The sequence below is a fragment of the Ornithorhynchus anatinus genome, chromosome 7 (genome assembly GCF_004115215.2).
Source record: "Ornithorhynchus anatinus isolate Pmale09 chromosome 7, mOrnAna1.pri.v4, whole genome shotgun sequence".
In the NCBI taxonomy this organism is placed as follows: Eukaryota; Metazoa; Chordata; class Mammalia; order Monotremata; family Ornithorhynchidae; genus Ornithorhynchus; species Ornithorhynchus anatinus.
Window position 1 is genome coordinate 73,641,641 of NC_041734.1, and position 22,898 is coordinate 73,664,538.

Sequence of the window (22,898 nt, forward strand, 5' to 3'; positions counted from 1 at the left end):
GATAAGTGGGAGAGCCGGAATTAGAACTCATGACCTCTGACTCCCAAGCCTGGGCTCTTTCCACTAAGCCACGTTGCTTCTCATTGTGGGCAGGGAACGGGTCTGTTTATTGTCATATTGTACTCTCCCTAGTGCTTAGTGCAGTGCTGTGCACCCAGTAAGCGCTCAATAAATATGATTGACTGATTCCCAGAGACATGTAACTCCCGGAGCTTGTGTAAGGATAGCCCTTCAAGCAGAGAAAGTAAATAGACCAGAGGCCATTCTGGGATGTAAGGACAGTTTGGTAGGTGTGGGAACTGTTCTTTATGGAAGCCAAGAAGGGATGGAAAGTGAAGGGTGGATTGAGAGGAAATGCCTGGAACAGGTCCAGGCAACTTTTTTTGTTGCATTGCCTTTCTATGATTGGGCCTAGAGGAAGTAAGAGAGGTACATGCTGGTTGGGTGTCTGCCCCATAACTCTTGGATTCTTTGTGTTTTTGCTCTGTCCCACCTCCTGGGTCACTGTTTTGGCATCCCGGGACTTCACGGTTCTCTTCATGTCTGAATAGAGGCAGGGAGGGCCGGAGGGAATGGCCAAGAATGCAGCAGGAACCTGGAAGTAGTGGCACAGGGAGAGCCAAGGAGCCACCCATCAAGCAGGGAGAGGCCAAGCAGAGAATTGTAGAGGAAGCAAAGGCACACAGGGAAGAAGCCCTTTCATCAGCTCCTCTGCCACCTCCTCCTCCAACTTGGCTTTGGGAGCCAAGTGGGAACCTCGGTGGCTGCAGCCCTTTATTCATATCAGTGACTGTTTCCCCCTCAAAAGTGTAAACTCACTGTGGGCAGGGAATCTGTCTGCTAATTCTCTGGTATTTTGTTCTCCCAACAACTTAGTTCAGTGATCTGCACATACCAAGTGCTCAATAAATTTGATTGATTGATTGATTGATTGGCTTTTCTTTCTCATGAAGCAAGGCAGAAATTGTGCCCATGGCAGCTCAGTGGGTGGCCATTTCCACCAGGAATTTCCACCCTTCTGGGCTCAGGCCACTGTGTTCAGAATTCCAGACTTGGAGAGGGGAAATTGGGGGTCCTGTTCTCCCAGGGTGGTGCTGCCCGGGATCACCTTGTGAGTCAATTCGGGCTCTTTGGGTGAACAAGACAGTGACCCCCTCTTCCTTATATATAGATTTGCTTGCGTGGTTCTCTCTTACCGCTAACCAGAGTAATGAACTTCAGGTGAAAAGACAGCAGTATAAACCTCCTCGGTGACATTTTTCAGCGGTGAAAAGGTAGACACACAAGATGGTTCTTCTGGATTCCGGTCTAGTCTCTGAAATTGCAGGCAGGAGGAGTCAAAGTATTGGAAATCCTAATTTTTGGCATCCCTTTACCTGATCAGTGCATCTTTGCTACCTAGAGATTACATTTGTTTAAGTCCTTTCCAACGGAACCACTGTGTAATATGTTCTTTTAAGACACTCTCGTTCACGATTAATTCTGAAAAAAACAACCTGTCTTTTTTTGTTTTCAGCACAAACCAGGCCAAGCTGAAGGAAGCAGAACCAGCCCCATGTAGTGGAACGGTGAAGGGTGAACAGTGCACCAACAAGGCCCTTCCATTCACCAGGCACTGCTTTCAGCGTATCCTCTTCATTGGCTTCTTCTGCTACAGACTCCAAGTAGTGTCCAGATCCACTGCTGGCTGAACAGTTCCCATCCTAAACGTTTCCTAAAATTACATTGCGGGGGGGGGTAATCACGTATTTTGCACAGTTACCAGTGCTCCTTAAATCCTCTCGGCTTGGTTGTTTCTTCAGAGAAAAGTGGGTACAGACAGACTAGACATGGCAGATCGCTAGCACCCCTGCCAGAGGGTAGCATGCAGTTTAAAGGCATCCGTAATAGGATTTCTGCCTGCGGATTTTGCGGCCAACACTGGAAACTCAGGAGCAGGTCACGGTTCTGGAGGGAAGAGAGGCAAATCAGAGAACAAGAGAAAGACTGACAGGAGAATCCCCCGAAAGAGCAAGCCATAGAGAGCAGACCTTCCCCCTCCTCACCTCCCACATCCAAAGGGCGAGGGTGAACAGAGAAGAACTGCTCTCTTGGGTGAGGGGAGGGGAGGGAGCGTTTGGAGCCTTCCACATAAAGGTTAAGGGCTTACACTTCTCTGATTCTCCTGATGTTTTTCCAGAGCCTAGACAGCGGTATCTAATCTAAATCTGTCATTTGTGGCACAATAACTGCTCAGTCTACAGCTGAGCCCGCATCAAAATAGCCTGAAACTGAGTGCAGTGGAGCCGAAACAGGTCACGGCATTAGCTATGGGGGGGTGGGGGGGATATTAGGTACGCGAAAGAAGGCTGAGACAAAGGGAAGGGAATCACTAATGGAGTGCAGAAAGGGGTTCATGATATTATGCAGTGAAATTGGGATTTGTCTCCATATTTCTACATTAGATTGTTAGGCTCCTCGAAGGCAGGGGCCGTATGGTGTTAGGGTGTTTTTTTTTACGTTCACATATTATCGAGGGCCTGTTGCACGGCTCTGTACACCACAAGTGCTCATTAAATGGTGCTGAAAATACCGTCGTCAGCTCATACTAACGCTCTGTCATCTCACAGATGTACGTTGTGAGGTTTCGGCAGTTGGGCCAGAAATACTGCCTTTTCTGTAGCGGAATCTTTCAGTGTTTGGTGCCCGGTTGTAGCTCTGTGGTAGAATCTGGTACCCCTCTGCGTGTCGACTGTGGGGAGCTTTTAAAAGATGCCATCCTTTGAGGAAAAGCACTCCTTAAGGTTTCTATAAAATTGAGTCGTGGTCTTATATGAAGTCAGAGGTAGGATCAAACTATTTGAGCAGATTGCAGTGAAGGAAGATATGCATGGATGCGTGAAAGGTGAAAATCTAACGTCTTCAGGGCTGATAATAATAATAATGATGTTTGCGAAGAATTATTCTAAACACTGGAGTAGATATAAGCTAATCAGTTTGGACACAGTCCCTGGCCCACAAGGGACTCGCACTCTTAATCCCCATTTTACAGATGAGGTAACTGAGGCAAAGAGAAGTGAAGTGTCTTGCCCAAAGTCTTACAGCAGACAGGTGGCAGAGCCGGGATTAGAACCTAGATCCTTCTGACTCCCAGGGCCATGCTCTATTCACTAGGCCATGCTGCTTCCTGATGGGAAATGAGATATTGTTTTGTGGAGGTGATTGTGAGAAGCCTTTGTTTAGAGTATAGCAGAAAAATAATAGAATGTAAGTTCATTGTGGGAAGGGAACATTTCTGCCAACTATATTGTTTTTAGTTGAGTGTTTTGCACCTGTTAAATACTCAGTAAATACGATTGATAAAATGCCTGTGCAGTTAATTCAATCAATCGATCAATGGTATTTATTGAGCACTTACTGTATGCAGAGCACTCAACTAAACTCTTAGGAAAGTACAATATAACAGTATAGCAGACACATTCCATCCCCACAATTAGCTTACAGTCTAGAGCGAAGGAAACAACCTGCCAATACCCAGGGCAACTCTGAATCAACAACTATTGTGGAATTTGTTAAGCATTTACTGTGTGCTCAGCACTGGTATAGATACAAGATCATCGGGTCAGATACTCTCTCTGTCCTTTATGGGGCTCACAGTATAAGTAGATGGGAGAAAAGATGTTGAATCGCCATTTTACAGATGAGGAAACTGAGGCATAGGGAAGTTAAATAACTTGTCCATGCCTCAGAGCAGGGAAGTAGAAGAGTCAGGATTAGAACTCGGTCTCCTGATTCCTAGACCTGTGTTCTTTCCGAAGGTTCATGAAAGGAACCTTTAAAAACCTAAAAAAAGTATTCTTTTGGCCTCTATTCACATTTTGAAGCGAGTCTTTCACGATTTGCCGTGAAGTCTTTCTCAGCCACCCGTGCAGAAGAGGAATTGTATAGGGAAGAAAAAAGTGGGGGCTATAAAATTTTTTCTGAGAAGTCCGTAGCCAGATTTGGAAAAATTAGAGGTCTAAAAATTCTGTAACTGGATATTGACTCTCCAAATATTGCAGTGCTTGTTGGATGTGTCATCTCTCCTTTGATTTTTAATCACTTTGCTGTCTGGGATTCCCCAGTGGCCATGTGGAATCAATTAGCCAGTCAGTGGAATTTATTAAAAGTCTATTAAGAGCACTGTACTAAGCGCTTGGCAGAGTACAATGCAGCAGAGTTGGTAGGCTTGAACCCTGCCCACCAAGAACTTAGAGTCTAGAGGGGTAGGCAAAACATCAATATTTATAAATAAATTATGGATTATGTAGAATGAGCAATGATGAAGGAGGATCTTTAGTGCAAGTGTTTTCTAGGAAACTGGAGAAAATAAGAGAAAATCCATGACTAATAAAGGTGATGTATGAGAAATTTGGGGTGTATAGGTTTGAAATGATTAATTTTGGATCTTTGAGTGTTAAGGGTGTTTTTTAGGTTAGAAATTTGGGGGTAAGAAATTGAATTTAAATTGTAGGGATATAATGATTATATTTGGGGGTTTTTTTTGCCTCTGGCAGTTTTGTGAGCAGGACAGTTCCCCTTTAGAATCAGTCAGTGGTATTTATTGAGCACTTACCATGTGCTGAGTACTATATTAATTGCTTAGGAGAGTACAACATAACAGAGATAGTAGACATGTCCCTGACTCACAAAGAGCTGACAGTTTAGAGGAAGAAGCTCAGAAGGAAGTTTCCTCTGATTGTTAAAGTTTGGGTTTTGCAGTAGTTCTTGAGTTAATACAGAAACTGACCATTTTGTTCTAAACTCCCAAACTTGGTGGAGAATCCCCATGGAGAGAGTCTCTCTCATTGAGGCTCCATTAACAAAGTGGCCAAGTCCAGAAATACAGCTTGACAGATGATAATTTTTAAAGAGTTGGCAAATGTATGGTAATTTTTCTTTTCCCGTTAAAAGTTGGCCGGCTCCCGTAGTTTGGACCACGATATTGCCATTCGGACAATATAGTTAATGTGTGTTTTTTCAGGAGTGCTTGTTGTGTGTTGTTCCTAACACTGAACTGTGCAGATATCCTCTTGAATCGCTCTCAGCAGCTCTTTTCAAGTTGCACGGCCAAGTTTGCAGATGGGCAGCAGTGCTCTGTGCCAGTTTTTGACATCACCCATCAGACACCTCTGTGTGAAGAACATGCCAAAAAAATGGTAAGTTTCAGATTGTGTGCTTCTAGCCTAGACGAATTCGGAAACCCTATTTCATCCTAATTCCTTTTGTGACCTGATCAGTGCATCCCAACCCTTCCAGGTTTGCTTAACTCAACCTAATTATATGGCTATCTATTCATTCATTCAATAGTATTTATTGAGCGCTTACTATGTGCAGAGCACTGTACTAAGCGCTTGGGATGAACAAGTCGGCAACAGATAGAGACAGTCCCTGCCGTTTGACGGGCTTACAGTCTAATCGGGGGAGACGGACAGACAAGAACAATGGCACTAAACAGCGTCAAGGGGAAGAACATCTCGTAAAAACAATGGCAACTAAATAGAATCGAGGTGATGTACAATTCATTAACAAAATAAATAGGGTAACGAAAATATATACAGTTGAGCGGACGAGTACAGTGCTGTGGGGATGGGAAGGGAGAGGTGGAGGAGCAGAGGGAAAAGGGGAAAATGAGGCTTTAGCTGCGGAGAGGTAAAGGGGGGATGGCAGAGGGAGTAGAGGGGGAAGAGGAGCTCAGTCTGGGAACGCCTCCTGGAGGAGGTGATTTTTAAGTAGGGTTTTGAAGAGGGAAAGAGAATCAGTTTGGCGGAGGTGAGGAGGGAGGGCGTTCCGGGACCGCGGGAGGACGTGACCCAGGGGTCGACGGCGGGATAGGCGAGACCGAGGGACGGCGAGGAGGTGGGCGGCAGAGGAGCCTATCTATAGATGGACATAGACATAGATATCTACACACACAAACACATATATGTATGTATATAATAATAATGATGATGTATTTGTTAAGCGCTTATTATGGGTCGAGCCCTGTTCTAAACACTGGGGTAGATATAAGCTAATCACATTGGACATAATCCCTGTCCCACATGGGGCTCACAGTCTTAATCTCCATTTTATAGATGAGGTAACTGAGGCACAGAGAAATTAAGTGACTTGCCCAAGGTGGCACAGGAGAGTGGCGGAGCTGGGATTAGAACCCAGGTCCACGCTGTATCCACTAGGCCGTGACATATAGTATATATATACACATACATGATACATATATTTATATATACATATATATATATATATACATCTCAAACGTAAGAGATGCGCAGTGGTTTGCTCTGTATTTGTGCTGGGCCTTCCTTGTATGGTGTCAGAAAATTATTCCTGGTTTTTAGATGGAATTTCTTCCCAAAGCCAGTTCCCTCTCAATATGGTAATTCTTTTTTAACTTAATTATTGCTTTGCCTCATGCTGCTATCTGCTCAGTAAGAATCGGTGGACATGATTTGTTTTCAGAAAGGACCTAGTTTAGTTTTGTTTCTTGAAAGCCAGCTCTTTTATGGTTAATGCCTCAAAAAAATTTATTTCCCCTTCCACCGCCTTATAAAGAAGAAAAGCAGGTAAAACAGGAAAAGCATTCATAGAAAGTCAGTAATTAAGCAGTAAGTGTAAGGTTGCTTCATTTCTATATTAGTTGCAAAGAGACCCCTCATCATTATTATTATTACTCATAATAATAAAGATATAATAATATTATTAATAATAATAGTGGTATTTGTTAAGCACTTACTATTTGTCAGGCACTGTTCTAAGCACTGTGGAAGATACAGATAATCAGGTCAGACAGTCCCTGTCCCACATAGATCTCGCATTCTAAGTAGGAGGAAGAACAGCTGTTAAATCCCCATTTTACAGGTGAGGTAACTGAGTCATAGAGAAGTTGTGACTTTCCCAGGTCCATGCTCTTTCCATTAGGCTGTGCTGCTCATTTAATCTTTGACATTTGGATAGGGAGGAGCACATGCTTCTAAAATGAGATACCTATTTGTAGGTTTTCCCAGCAGGACAATTTTTTTTTCTCATAGTGATATTGAAAAACTGGCTTTGTTGGTATGGTATTTTGGTTTAAATGCTCCGTGCACATGAGTCTGAATGAAGGTATTGCTATATTTTTCCTAGTGAGCTTGCATTTGTATAAAGGTGAAGCATCTGGTTATCTCTTTCTCCAGAGTGGGATGCAATTGATGAGTATCGTTAGAAAAATTTAATTAGGTTTTTTAGTATTATAGGGACATGTTAAATGTCCAGGCCTTGTTTCTCACTAGCTTGGCTCCCTTTGGTCTGATTTACAGGTGAAAGTGAGTTTCAGCCATTTTCACAAATCAGTTCAAAACTACCATATGTCTTGAAGCTGTAGTGGTGAATATATAAGGAGTGTGCCAAATACTTTATAGAATACACTAAGGTTAACGGTTTTATTGTGTTTCTAGTAATATTTGTAGATCTCTAAACTGGAGAAAATATTTTTAAGGTGATAGTGATTAAATACTGTTAAAGTACAGTCAGATCTCCCATCATGCAGGAAATTTTTTCTTCTACAATCAGTGGTATTTATTGAGCACTTACTGTTTGCAGAGCACTGTACTAAGTGTGCATCTCGCATTATCATATACACAACATGTGCACAAGTACAACCTATTCTTTCAGCACCACTCCCCATTCTATCTAGGCATTTTCTCCGTTTCCTCACCAACATTCAATCCAAAACCCGTAGCGACCATACTGCTTATAGGGGAACTGACTGCTTCTTTCTTGTCACAGATTGTCAGAAGGAATATGTTAAGTATGGGCTTTTGGAACTTTATCCTTGACCCTCATTGTTTTCTCAGTCTTGGCCAGTCCGTGGGGTTTTTATGGTTTGTTTTTATGGTTTTTTTCATGGTATTTATTAAGCACTTACCGTGTGCCAGGCATCGTACTCAGTGCTGGGATAGATTCAAGCAAATCAGATTGGACCCAGTCCATGTACCACATGGGGCTCACAGCCTTAATCCCCATTTTACAAAGAAGGTAACTGAGACACAGAGAAGTTAAGGGACTTGCCCAAGGTCACACAACAGACAGATGACAGACCCAGGTTTAGAACCCAGGTCCTTATGACTCCCAGGCTATTCCCACTAGGCCATTCAAGCACTGTGCCAGGCACTATTTTAAGTGCTGGAGTAGATACAAGATAATCAGGTTGGACACAATCCCTGTCCCACATAGGGTACCCAGTCTCCATCCCCATTTTACTGATGAGATAACTGAGGCACAGAGAAGTAAAGCGCCTTGCCCAAGGTCTTGCAGCTGACAAGAGGAGATGCTGAAATAACAATACGGGTCCTCTCACTCCCTGGCCCTTATTCTTTCTACTAGCCCGCATTTGCTTCCCCAGTCCGTTCCATCTCCATGCATAGCAATAGCACAATATATTGTCCTGGTCCTCGGTTAGATCGTCGAGCTCAGTTTCCAAATTTTGACACCCATCATTTTGGGGGTCCTGGTTCCATCATCATCGATAAACATTTTTAGGTGCCAAAGGGGTGCACAAAGGGCTCCAGTTGGTGCTTCCTGTAAAAGTTCAAGCCCTTTTAAAGTAAATTTATTTGATTTTCCCTCAACCTACTTTTATTAAACTTGGTGTTTAGGCTGGTGTACTTTGCCCAATAAGTTGCCCAGAGTTCTACCTTAGGTGAAGAGATATGGGTATTTCAGACCATCTAAAATATGCATCACGATATTCCATTAGTTGGAAATAGATTCAGAAAGATCCAGATATTTCAAATGAATGTGCATTTTAGTCCCTTGCTGTAGTTAATTGAAGGTCCATTTGTATAAGGAAGTGTTGTCTTGTGGATCAGAGTAGGTCATAATGGGCAGAAGAGATTTATTTTCGGTTGCAAAGTGAAACAGTACAGAAATGTGACTTCCCCTTCTCACATGGTCTTGAATCTTGATTCTCTTTGGGGCTCTGATTCACTTACTAAAAGAAAAATAACCCCAGTGAACCCAAGCTTATCATTTTACAGAGTAAATTTCTCACATTTGAAAGGTACCTTATATATTATATACTACATACAAAGGCAATTTTCACAAAGTTTTTTTAGTGAAGGTGGTTTTTATTAAGTGTGGTATTTATTACATACCAAGCACTGCCTCTAGACCTTCAGCTTGTGGTAAGTAGGGAATATATGTGCAATATTGTTATATTGTACTCTTGCAAGTGCTCAGTACGGTGCTGTGCACACAGTAAGCACTCAATAAGACTGACTGCCTAAGCACTGGGTAGTTACACAATAAACAGGTCGGACCCAGTCCCTGTCCCTTATGAGGCTCGCAGTCTTTGTAGGAGGGGAAAAAATGGATATTAAATCCCCATTTTCAAGATGAGAAAACAGAGGCCCAGAGATGTTGTGACTTGCCCTTGGTCACACAGCAGGCAAAGGGTAGAGCCAGGTTTAGAAGCCAGGTCCTTTGACTCCCTTTCTTTCCAGTAGGCCCCACTGCTTCTCATATCCTTCTTGTCTGAAGCACAGGTATTTTCCACTGGGAAACAGTTTACCATCCAATTGCTGGTCAGACCAAACCTCCTGCGTGCTAAGTGAGCTCAGTAGTCATTCCATTCATAATTTAAAGGGCCTGGGGATGACCTTTTGGGGTGCACCTTCGCTAAAATACGCTACGAATCAACTCATGTTAGCCCCATCCCCCAACTTGTTTCTCAGCTTGCAGGTTTTGCGGCCGGGGTACTTTTGGTCGAGTGATCTTTGTAGGGAATCTGTGCTGTTTTGACTGATTGCGACCGATAGAGATCGGACAAAAGCACCGGTATGAACACATTCCCTCTCTCCCCCTGAAAGGATAATTTCCTAAGAGGAGACAGCTCCCGAAAAGTTCAGCACCAGCAGCAGAGGAAACCCAGGAAAAAAACGAAGCCTCCTGCACTTACCAAAAAACACAAGAAGAAGAGAAGGAGGGGACCACGTCGGCCACAGAAACCCATTCCTCCTGCGGTGCCCCAAGGGAACCTCAGCATGCCCACCAGCGTCTCACTGCCAGTGGAGATCACCCGGATACGGTAAGAAAAAGCAGCGCCGTGGAGATGGGCCTCGGGCTTTCTCAGGGCTGTCTGCATTTGATGTCTGAGTTCAGGTGGCAAGAACAGGGAAAGCGGAAAGAATAGGTTGTTCCTTCTATACAGCCTTGTAACTCCTCCAAATTTCTGTAACAGCTGACTGTGTTTATTATTATCTTTGTCCTAATTATTATTAATAAGGATAATAGTAATTGTGGTATTTGTTAAGCACTTACTATGTGCCAAGCACTCTTCTAAAGCACTAGGGTAGAAACAAGGTATTCAGTTGGATTCAGTCCCTGTCCTACATGAGACTCACAGCCCCCATGTAAAATCTGCATTTTACAGATGTGGGAACTGAATCCCAGAGAAGTGAAGTGACTGGCCCAGGGTCACATAGTAGACACGTGGCATACCTGGGATTAGAACTCAGGTCCTTCTAACTCCCAGGCCCATGTTCTTTTCACTAGGCCACACTGCTTCTCTGTTTAATGTGCAGTAACTTCCCTCCCTGTCAGCGGGGCACTCCATAAATCAAATCGGGGGTTCTGCGATGTCTTGATTAGGAAATGGAGAAATTTCCAGAAAGTAGTGTTGTTCTGGGTTCATGAACTGCTAGCTGAGATGCATCTTTTTGGGAGGAAGGGAAAACTGAGAGCCTTTTTGGCTATTTTCAGAAATACTTCTCTTCCCCTGACCTGTATTGTCCCTCAGAGTCAGGATCTGCTACCCAGAAAGCTTTGCAATTCAAATGGCAGTGTGGGGGATATGGTCGGGAAACGGAAAGAACTGCAGCCAGTTTGGGGATCTTGTCAACCTTTACAGGTCTCGGGCTCACGTGACCTTTTGAAAGTAAAATGCAGGAAAATGGTGACTCTGAGTTTCACGTAACCGACACCGCATTTTCCACCTCTCCTGTTTGTATGGCAAACGTTTTTCAAGGCTACAGTTGAAAAACCTAAAACTTCTTCATGTTAGAAACAGAATTTCCAGTTTCTAGACTTGCCCGGCATGGGCCAACCAGTTAGGGAACGGAGTAGCACCTCGAAGTTGGGCGCAACGTAATTGGAAAGCTGATATTGTCTTCCCCCAGGAGCCCCTCCACACCGGAGCTGAGTACAGACGAGCTGCCCGATGACATTGCCAACGAGATCTCAGACATTCCACATGACTTGGAATTGAATCAGGAAGACTTTTCCGACGTCCTGCCCCGGCTGCCTGATGACTTACAAGACTTTGATTTCTTTGAAGGTATTTCTTGTCGTATTTCAAGAAAGTTGATTTAGAATGATGGTGGGAAAACAATAGTTTTGAGATTTGCCTGATGTGTTCCCAGCAATTTAGTTGCCAGGCCTCTTTTTTATTTTATTTTGTTTCTTAAAGTAGAAAGTGTAAAAGGCCAAAATGCCCTCTCTCCTCCCCCAAGATGTAGTGGGTGTCGTCTCTCTGTTGGCATTATGGCCACGTAGTTGGATCGGCTCCCAGGTATTACATTTTTCCTCAAAACCTTTCAGTCCATGTTTCCCCACTCCTCAAGAACCTCCAGTTCCATCTCCACCTCTGCATCAAACAGAAACTTCTTAACGTTGACTTTGAAGAACTCAATCTCCTTGCCCCCTCCCGTCTTACCTCCATGATTTCCTACTGCAACCCAGTTTACTCACTTCACTCCTCTAACGCCTAACTACTCACCGTACCTCGATATCATCTGTCTCACCACCGACCCCTCACCCCCATCCTGCCTCTGGCCCAGAATTCCATCCCCCTTCATATCCGACAGACACTCTCCCCACCTTAAAGCCATATTAAAAATCACACCCTTTATTCACCCTTCCCTGATCCCCACAGCACTTATGTGTATATCCATAATTTATTTATATTAATGTCTGTCTCCCCTTCTAGACTGTAAATTCCTTGTGGGGAGGGAACGTGTTAACCAACTCTATTTAATTGTCAGCGATTAGGAGCCATATGTGGGACGGGGATGTATCCAGCCCAATTTTCTTGTATCTACCCCAGCACTTGTGTGCCTGGCACATAGTAAGCACTTAACAGATACCACAATTATTATATTATTATTATTATTACTCTCCCAAGCACCTAGTACAGTGCTCTATGCCCACTAAGTGCTCAATACTTTTCATCGATTGAAAAACATTTTCAACACATACAGTGGACGTGGCTTAGTGGAAAGAGTGCAGGCTTGGGAGTCAGAGGACGTGGGTTCTAATCCCACCTCTGCCACTTGTCTACTGTGTGACCTTGGGCAAGTCACTTAACTTCTCGGTGCCTCAGTTACCTCATCGGTAAAATGGGGATTAATAATAATAATAATAATGTTGGTATTTGTTAAGCACTTACTATGTGCCGAGCACTGTTCTAAGCGCTGGGGTAGACACAAGGGAATCAGGTTGTCCCACGTGGGGCTCACAGTCTTAATCCTCATTTTACAGATGAGGTAACTGAGGCACCGAGAAGTTAAGTGACTTGCCCAAAGTCACACAGTTGACAAATGGCCGAGCCGGGATTTGAACCCATGACCTCTGACTCCAAAGCCCGTGCTCTTTCCACTGAGCCACGCTGCTTCTCTGATTAAAAGTGTGAGCCCCATGTGGGACAACCTGATTACCCTGTATCTACCTCAGGGCTTAGAACAGTGCTTGGCACATAGTAAGCACTTAACAAATACCATTATTATTATTATTATTACATGGAGTGAAGCTTGTATATCCCAAAGAAGTCCCTGACCTTTCAAGAAGAGTCGTAGACAACCTGATAAATGGGACACTCTGCTGCTAGTAACTGCCTTTTTTAATTGTCAAATTCTCCAAATTCACCATCATCATAGCAGATTTATAAAGCATTGAGGAATGGGAATTTGGATAAGACGAGGCTGGCGTTAAAGCAAAGATTTCTAAAGCTTAACATGACCTTGACTGAAAACTTAGTCTGGTGGGGAAATACTCTTGAATCTCTGTGTTCTAATCTGTATCCTCCTGGGTGGAAGAGACTCAGAGTGGAAAAACCAAGATATGCACCTCTGCCTCTAAGTTTTTTGTCCCAGGCCGGAGCTAGCATGGTTTAAATTTGCCAATTTAATGTAGTTTTGGGTATAGTTTTAGTTCATGTCCCCAAAGAAAAATAATTACCATTAATGCTAAATGGTTTTATAAGAATTTAGCCTTGCCAAAGATTCCATTTTTATAGGTCCTTGGGATGTAAGGCATTATATATAATCATAGACCGTCTTTTAAGTCCTAAAAAAGTGGCTTAGAATGAGAGGTTTGACATTTTATTCATCTTTCCTCTCCCTTGCAAGTTACGAGCTCTTTCTTTCTCTCTGGGTGTCCCTCTGTCTCCCTCTCTCTCTCTGTCCTCCCTCTATGTACATATATATAATATATATACATATCTATATATATCAATCTATATAGATATAGCTAGATCTATATAGAGATATATAGATCGATCTATGTCTATCTATATATTTCTCTTATCTCCCTCCATCCAATTTTCAAACCGTTCAGAATATTTTTTAGGATGCGGCTTGCAACCATTTTAATCGACAGTACCTGGGGCCAGTTGGGGATGGGGCTGATTTTCTCTGTGTTGGTTTTTGTTTCCTCAGGTAAGAACGGCGACCTCCTCCCTACCACCGAAGAGGCCGAGGAACTAGAACGGGCCCTGCAGGCTGTAACTTCTCTCGAGTGCCTGAGTACCATTGGGGTACTCACCCAGTCGGACGGTGTGTCAGATAGAGGGATAGGGGTGTTCTCCCCAGGCGCCGGAGCCCCAGGAATGCAGTCGTTGAGCCGAGAAGTTAACGCCGACCTAGGGGAGCTGTTGAATGGGCGTATAGTGCAGGATAACTTTTCCAGCCTCGAGCTGGATGAGAATCTGCTCCGTTCGGCGACCTTGTCCAACCCGCCTACGCCCTTGGCCGGGCCGATCCAGGGACAGTTCTCTGCCCCAGCCAACGTTGGCCTTACTTCTGCCACTCTGATGAGCCAGAGTGCGCTTGGGGAGAGAGCCTTCCCAGGACAGTTTCATGGACTTCACGATGGCAGCCATGCCTCCCAGAGGCCCCTCCCTGCCCAGCTGCTGAGCAAGGCAGATGACCTAATCACCTCACGACAGCAATACAGCAGTGATCATTCACACTCCTCGCCCCACGGAAGCCATTACGATAGCGAGCACGTGCCGTCTCCCTACAGCGATCATATCACGTCCCCCCATACCACACCCTTCTCTGGCGATAACATGGCAGCTACCTTCTCAGCAGACATGCCCATCATGGCACAGCACTTGCTCCCAACCCAACTGGAGGGGCCGCTGGGCGGAGTGGTGAATCCCAGAACTCACTGGGGGAATCTCCCCGTCAACCTCGGGGACCCTTCTCCGTTCAGCAACCTTCTGGGCGCGGATGGACACCTCCTTTCCACCTCCCTGTCCACGCCGCCCACCACCTCGCACTCAGAGACCACCCAGCCTGCCTTCGCCACTGTGACCCCCAACAGCTCCAGCGTGCTTCCGGGGTTACCCCAGACCAGTTTCAGTGGCATGGGCCCCTCCTCTGCTGAACTAGTGGCCTCCACCTCTCCCAAGCAACAACTCCCTCAGTTCAGCGCAGCCTTCGGCCACCAGCTAAGTTCTCACAGCGGCATTCCGAAGGACCTGCAGCCCAGCCACAGCTCCATAGCCCCTCCCACGGGCTTCGCGCTAACAGGTGCCACAGCTACGAGTACCAATAATGCATCTTCTCCCTTCACCACCCCCAACTGAGCGGGCCCGGCCGGCCGGCTGTGTCCGCAGGTGGGCGGGGACCCCGACTTTTCTCTGTTGCCTCTTTATCGCTCTCCCCCGTTCTATAAAGAGGAGGTAGAAAACAATGAAATAAATGATGGGTTGGGGTGGGGAGGGAGGGGCTGGCGTGTGTATGTGTGTGTGTCTGTGTGTGTCTGTGTGTGTCTGTGTGGGTGGGTGGGCAGCTGGCTCAGTTGTTCCCCGGAGAAGTGAACTCCGGGGTTCAGGTGTGCTCCTTTCACACAGGTGCTCCTCTTCCCTGGCAGGTTCACCCCTGGGTTTTTCTTAGGGGTTCAACGCAGGGACCGGATGTAATTGACCTTAGCAGAAGGATCTAGTAGAAATGGGAAGATACCTCAGATGACCAGTGCCCGTTACACCATCCTAGGGTTCAGATCGATGCTTCCCATCCCTTTGCCGGGTTTGATAAGAGGTCGCCCAAGGGGGAAGGCTCCAGTGACAGCGGTCCAGGTGAAAGGAAACTGACACGGCGTGTGGCTCCAGAGATTAGGGCTACGTCAGGGCCCCGGGCCTGCTCAGACACTGAGCCCCAGGCTGAGTTTCCATTCCTAATTGGACCATTTTGGAAAAGACAAAAATGGTCTCAACCTCCTGTGTGTGTCTGTGTGTGTGAGCGCACATGTATGAAGCAGCCATCCCCTCATTTCTTCTCCCCTCCTCCATTCAGTAAGGAAGAACTTCTTAGCATCCTTCCTGCTCTTCTCCCCACCTTTCTCCCACCCTCAATTTCCAACTACGTGAATGGCCTCTTTTTAGTTGGGAACTCCGCCTCACGCAGGGTAGCAGAAGGACTAAAGGAAGGGAAACCCCAACAGTTGAATTTGGTAGTTCAGAGCCCCCGTGGGAAAAACGAAACAAAGCAAAACATCTCCAGCATGGCTTGGCTTATGTTATTGGGTCTGAAAGTAACAATAATTTTGTCATTTTGGATGTGAGTGGGTTACCAGATTTGGGTCGTAGAATGCGTTTGCCCACGATGATGGGAGAGATGATTTGTGGGGATGGTTGGTACTCAGCGATGTCAGCCGGAAGATGGGGGAAGTTAAGGGAACAGCCAGAGCTGTATGTTGCTTTTGTATATTGCAAGTTAAAAGAGGTCCGTTCTTCAGAATGACTTGTTAAGTGAGAAGTCTCTATGTATTTCCTGACTGGGGCATAGTTTTCATTTTTGTGATTTTTCAGTCTGTCTCCCACTCAGAGAGGAGCTATTAGAGAGAAGCCACCTGGTTCTGTTTTCTGACCCCTGGGGAGGGAACTTCTCTGCACCTCCTGTGTAGGATTCAAAATTGGGACCCACAATCCTTTGAACGGGAGGGACTGTTTTTTACATCCAGCTCGTAGAATGGGGCTGCAGGAGTCTGGTAAGGCTGCCCGGGGCAGGTTTCTGATCTCGAGGCGGGAACTGGGCAGAGCCCCGGAGCCCCTTTAGGAGTGAGGAAGCAAAACCAGGCATTCCTTTTGGGCAGGAAAGGGGTTACAAATAGCGTCTTCCCCACAGAGGATTGGGCTGCCGGGAACAGGGTGGGGATGCCTGGGTCCCATTGTTAATTCCGTCCCAGAGTCTGAAAATGGGAACCAGGTGTCTTAAGCTGTTACCCTTAGATGGCAAAGGGATTCCACCCTCCTCCCCCCACCCCCAAACCCTAATTGTAACCAAAGTTTACTGCATCATTAAAACCATTTAAATCCAATCAATAACAGACTTAGGTGCAAATCAGAGTTGGATCTATTTTGTTCAGGGAGTTAAGGGAGAACACCCCCCCCCCCCACCGAGTGGGAAATCCTCCTCACTTGGAAGGAATTTTCAAAATTACCCAATATTTAGGATCGCTAAGGTTAAACGTTGTCGACTGGATGGCCTGACAGGGTAATGACTCTGAAGTTCATATGCGAAGGCCCTCTGTGTTTACCTGTTTGCATTTCAGAGAAGGGTTGAAATAGGTTTTAAAAAGCAATTCTGCTCTGCTTTTGCAGAGGGGTTTCACTGTGCCACAGGATGAATTATTGGCTCTCGCTAACCGAATCTAGCCTGATTTCTAATTTTCATTTTTGGACACATTAGTAGAAGGACTCTATCCTTTTGTCAGGGAATTTGTCAGGGAACCCTTAAGTTTAATTCCGTCTTAACGGGGAAAGATTTGAATGCATCGTTTCCCCTTCATGAATATGATCCTCTTTATGCCTTGTTAGTGTCAGCCCCTTTGGACACTTTGTTTAAAAGAATAGTTGTGATCATTTTGCATTATGCTGAAACCCCGTGTGACCCAGTGGAAGAGAGATCACTCTCTCGTGGGCCTGCCGAAAAATCTGTCTTGGACGTATCAGGAAATCGAGTTTTTAATGAACGTAATTTTTTTAGATGGGGCCTAAGTATATTTGTAACTTTTAATTTTTAAATCATGGAAAAATGGGTCCAGGTAAAGAATTTTATTTTTAAATGACTTTTCTGCAGAAGAAAGTCCTCATTTACAAATTATATCACAAAGCATATTGTTTTGTTTGCCATCATCCCATGGTTTTCTGTTCAAGTCCCGGAAAGGTGAGGACAGATGCTTGATTCCACTGTTCATCACCTGCCAGCTGTAACGGCTCCTAACGGCTCTAATATGCAGGGATAATTATCGGAGTTAGCCGCAGCCCAGAATGTGTATGGTATCGTTTAGTTGGCCAAAGCACAGCATGGTAAGAGTATCATTTGCTCAGTTGTAGCTGAGCCCCACTGCAGAAAATCCCGCTGTCTGTTAACTAAAGTTGGCAGCAAAGCGGCCTGTGTGCATACATCCCTCACCCCTCGATCTTATATTTGCATTTTTAGGTTTTCTGTACTTGTCCCCTGGCTGCTAACAACACTTCTGGGAACAGATTAAGCGTGTAGGGCATTGCACTTTGGATCGTTGCTCGCAGCTCTCCATTCGGGGGTACGAAGCCCCTTCTTTGTTTGCCGGTGAAGAACGTAGCCAGGGACAGCTTCACACCAAAAACTTTGGGGAAAAACTAGTGCTCGTGAAGAATCTCCTCGGAGCGTTGAGGTGCAGGGCCAGGGCTGGTTGGGGGTGGGAAGGGGAGAAGAACCCCTCAGGATAGGTCTCCCCCGCACCCACCTCAAATCAGGCCAATTAACTTTTGATAAGCTCCACTTTTAACCATCTGCCTATTTTGGTCCTCTAGTAGCACTCAGGTGCTCTTGAAAGCGCAAATCCATCCTGCTGTGCCAGAATTGATCACCCTTTCCTTCTTACCAAAGAGTCAGGGTAACCATTCTAATCTATTGGTAGATAGGATCATTAGTGTGTAAACGGAACGAAGTGAAACTTACTTGGTTCCTTCTGCTTAAAAATGAGCCACTGTATATAGCTTTAGGGACTCGTAGGGTAATCCTGGCATGGAAAGCAATTGGGCATAAACTATATTCAAGTGTGGTTTTGGATGGAAATTAGGTAGTATTCTCAACCCAGACACAAAGGACTTTGGGGGAAGTGCACTCTGTGTGTCTGTCCCTCCTCCCTCTCCTCCACCCCACCTTGCCTCCTCCCCCACCCTGGAAAAACAACAACAAAAACTTGATTTGCTTCTGAGCTTCTGTGGTAGCTTAGGACCAGTTGTAAAGGCCAATTAAGTGCAGTTTTTACTGGACTAGTACAAAGCTGCTGGAGCTAATAATGGGTGTAATCAGTGCAGGGGAATCCAAATTGCCATTTCAGTGTATTCAGTGTCATTCAGGCTATCTGATATCCGAGACAAGGTTGCATTTTCTTTCCTTTACCATCACCTATTACAGTTGTTTATGACATTTTAATTTAAATATTCAAGGTGTCGTTTTCCCGTTGTCTGCAGAATTGGCTTAGCTATTTGCACATCTGGTTCAGTTATTTAACTAGTAAACAGTTGTTCAAAATAATGAATGGCAGTTTAACTTAACCCCCACCCCCTACCCCCAACCGACTATGCAATGGACGTTTATTAAGTGAAGGATTATTTCCTCAAGTCACCTACGATTGAGATAAAACTTTAAAATAATTTATTGAGCAATTTCACGTCGAAATGTAGAGACACCTCGAGTGTCCTTCTGCTAAAGGATTATAATTGATTGAAAAACAATCCGCAGTGAAACTTTATTATCCAACATCCTTGTCAAATGCAATAATTTCTGATGAACGGCGTGGTGGCTGTATTCTTGAAGATCGTTGAGGAAATCACAGTAGAGTAGCCAGTGGTCTGGGAATTAATGGGTGAGGGAGTAGGTGGTTCAAGATCCCACCATAACTGGCATTTTTTAATAGACAGTCCTATGGTATCCTGTTCACCACTACCAGACTGCTTTTCACCCTTGGCACTCTCTTGAATACTTTATCGTTGTAGAAACAGCAAATACTATACAGTGAGGCTGAGGCCAAGTCTGGGAACCGAAGCAGCATCCTATCAGGCCTTGACCAGTGCCAGGCCCACAGATACGTACAACTGTTTCTTCTCCCGCTGAATCTACGTGCTCTGACCCGTGGGTGGTATTATCCCCGGAACAAACTCACCTCGTGGAAAGAAGGTTCACCCCAAAAGCCGGAAAGTCAAATTGGTAATTTTAGTTTTGTTAGGTAGAATAAAGCCCTTCCTCAACAAAGACTTTGTTACAAATTAATCCACTGGAGGAAAATGAGTAGTTGGTAAGAAAGAAAATAGGATATCCAAAAACAGGCGTGTGTCCCTCTATAGGAATTTTCCTCCAGGAGTGTTGCTTGTCTCATAAAAATTGTCTTCCAAGCTAATGAACAGGTTTAGCTAGGCTTTTTAATTCATCCCCCAAATTTGAATTTTAATCCGATAGGGGCTTGAGATTCCAAGTGCTATATTAACAGAAGCAGTATTATTTAAAACTTCAATACAAATTATTTTGCTTCTGCTTTTAATCCTTACTAAGGCTATGAGAGGTGTGTGTGTGTGTTTGTGTATGTGTGTGTTGGTGGGTGCATGGGTAGGGAGTTAGTGTGGAGATGGGGTGGGGGGATGAGGCTCCTATCTACAAACCCAAGAGTAAGTGTTGTGGGAAGTAGTTGCAAAAAGGACAGGTAAGAAGGTTTACAACACTAATTATTTGAAAAGTTTGAAATTATTTTTTTTTTTACTTTATATGTAGAGTCTGGTTTTTTTCCTCCTGTTCCTCTACCTCTTTTCCCACCTCTGTAAATATGCCAAACGTTTTAAAGCTGATGAATCTCTGTACGTCATCTAATGGAAAGATAGCCTAAACAATATTATGTATCGAACAGCTAAACGACAGTGAAGAGGGTTCTCTTGGATGCATAAGAAATTGAATGTCACATGAAATTTCTTATTATTTCTCCATCTAGTTGGCTAGCTACTTAGCAACTGGATAAATGCTTAGTCTACAAATTGGAAAGACTTTAGTATTCATTCTGCTATCCTCAGGAAAAATAGGACAATTGTACAACTTCCTCTTTATAAAGTAAATTGTAATAAGGTTCCCTCAAACTCATACTTCATCAAAACAAACTATGTTGGAAAGAATTCAAACGGGCCTCTTTAGATATGGAATCTAACAAAGGGTTTTCTAGGAAATATGAGTTAGAGAGAGAGAGAGAGAGTGTGTGTGTGTGTGTGTAGATAAAATGTTTGAGTGTGAACATAAGAATTTTGGAAGGAGAACTGAAAACGGGCATTTCTCTTCTATATGCTTATGGTCATACCTAAACCTGAAACAGGTTTCAGGAAGCTTTATTTCTAAGGATTTAAAATTTTTCCTCACTTTTGCCTGTGTCTTCATTATTAATCAGCCTTACTACGTGGCTTTTGCCTTCGATCCCTCAATACCGTGTTGCTGAGGTTACACGGTTACATGTTTAGCATCCGGTGGAATTAGACCACACATAGCAGTTAGGTAGAATTTGGTAGCATTTTGTTTTCCTAAATCCTCAAACCTTGTTGGGTTTTTTAAAAAAAATTTTTGGTCAATTTGTGTGGCTTATTTGTTGATCTTTTCTGTCTCTTTACAAGTAAATGTTGAAAAAAATCTGTGTCCGAAATCAAGAAAACTATAAAATAAGCTATGTAAAACTGTATAATTTTTCTTCTTCCTCTTCTGGCTGATCGTCTGCCTCTGACCACCTCTCAGTACCTGAACACACACACACACACACACACACACACACACACTTGTGAGTCCATATATAGATACACACACCCAACACATAGTATAGTTTTTGGTCTAAGAGTAACTGAACTGCTATCTCCTTTCTTTTTTAAAAAAAAAACACAACAAAAACTGGAGACTATTGAAGTAAACCTTATGTTCTCCCTAGATTCCCCATGATAGTAGTTTCAACAAACACAATGTAGAAGATTCAAATGCAGCTAAACACACCATTGCTTTTACTTATGGATCAGAGTGATTTTTTAATTTTATTTTACTTTTTCCCTGAAATAACTCCCATCTGCAACCTAAAGGCACATTTGGTTCCATTGGATGTGGATCAATGCTGAAATGATGGAAAGTTTGTTACTTGTACTCGATAACAATATCTGTTTTAGAAGAGTTGAACCAATTTCTCCCAATAGTGACCTTTCTTTTCCTTATACAGTTTTGAGTATGTCTCAGGGATTCCTTGTGGAAATAAGGACAGATTAACCTAAAAGAAAAGTTTTAAAGGAATATAAGGTAGAGCATCATCAAAGAGAGAGCGCAAGAGAGAGAGTTCTATCTCGGAGTCCTCGGTGTCTTTCCTCGGGACTTTTTTTTTTTTTAAATTCCCCTACCTGGGGCTCTTATCTCGACTTCATTGTATCGAATCCTTTTCCATCATGCTCAGCTTTAAAACTTTTATTTAAAGATTCCCTTCCCCAATCAACTTTCAGAATACTTATTGTAGATTTTAAGAGAAAAGGTATATTAATTTATGCTATTAACATCACCTCATAAATTATGTTTTATACTAAAGCTGTATTGAGTGTAATGAATTATGTTGCCTATGTGTTTTAATAGCTATACAATTATATACTAGCTTTTTTTTAAAAAAAAAAACAAAACTAATGAAGCACCTTTTTACACTGGATCCCTGCCGTGTCGAGGTGTAGAGCTATTCTTTGCTACCTTGCAGATGTATAGACTAAAATGATATCCTGCAGCAACAAAATGTAGAACACATTTTAGCCCACTTATTACTGCTCATAGATCTCTGAATATTACATTGTTTAGTAAATGATCTGTGGTTTACACTTAAGATGGCTAGAAGCTTAGTTACAGGGTAAATAGAAATACATAGATCAAATAAAACTCCAACTACTGTAGCTGGAATTTGTGACGTAAGTTTGTAAGACCTCTTTTATTTCCTATGGATTTATTCTTTAATTTACAGTTTATTCTGTAACTTGGGAAGTTAAAAAGAGAGAACCTCTTAAATCCAGAAGTCCTCAGTGTCTTATTCAGGAATTTTTACCCCTCCTCACAAGGGAATTCCCACTGTGACTTAAAAGAAGTAGAATTCAAATGGCTTGTGTGTGCATGTATGTGCCTGTGCTCTACACACATGCAGAAATATGCATTTGGGGGGCATATGTGCGATACGAATGTGTGTGTGTAAGTTAAAATAGAGATAAGTAACTACCCGTGGTGATGGAATGTATCTGTAGAAATATGATTTATTTAGTTGGGGATTGGAATTATTTTCTCATCACTGTTGTATAAAGAAACCAAATTCTTTATTGTGTTGTCTCCGTTAATAGGCTCGCTCTGATATCATGTACATTTAGTGTAACCTTTTGGTTGATTTGCATTTGTGCCCCCATTTTAAAAATGGCATGAGGAGTGTGAGGGAGGAGTGAACGAGAATGAGTGAGAGAAAGCGAGAGGAATGGATGAAGTGTATCGATAGTGTACATTATGGTGAAGGGACCATATATTTGTTGTACATTTTTTCTAAGTTAATGGTAGATTTTTTTCTATGCTGATTTTTGAAAATGTTGCCCATCACATCTGTTTTTATGG

At 43.6% G+C, this 22,898-nt stretch overlaps 1 protein-coding gene across 1 annotated transcript in view; it reads left to right on the forward strand.

Annotated features, from left to right (window-relative positions):
• INO80D (INO80 complex subunit D) overlaps positions 1–20,974 on the forward strand; it is a 61,166-nt gene extending 40,192 nt beyond the window's left edge. Inside the window, exons 6-10 of the mRNA XM_029068686.2 lie at positions 1,517–1,626; positions 5,044–5,177; positions 9,867–10,084; positions 11,175–11,332; positions 13,710–20,974. Coding sequence (XP_028924519.1) covers positions 1,517–1,626; positions 5,044–5,177; positions 9,867–10,084; positions 11,175–11,332; positions 13,710–14,863 — 1,774 coding nt within the window. The 3' untranslated portion in view covers positions 14,864–20,974. The remainder of the gene's footprint in view (positions 1–1,516; positions 1,627–5,043; positions 5,178–9,866; positions 10,085–11,174; positions 11,333–13,709) is intronic.
• The last annotated feature ends 1,924 nt before the right edge of the window (positions 20,975–22,898 follow it).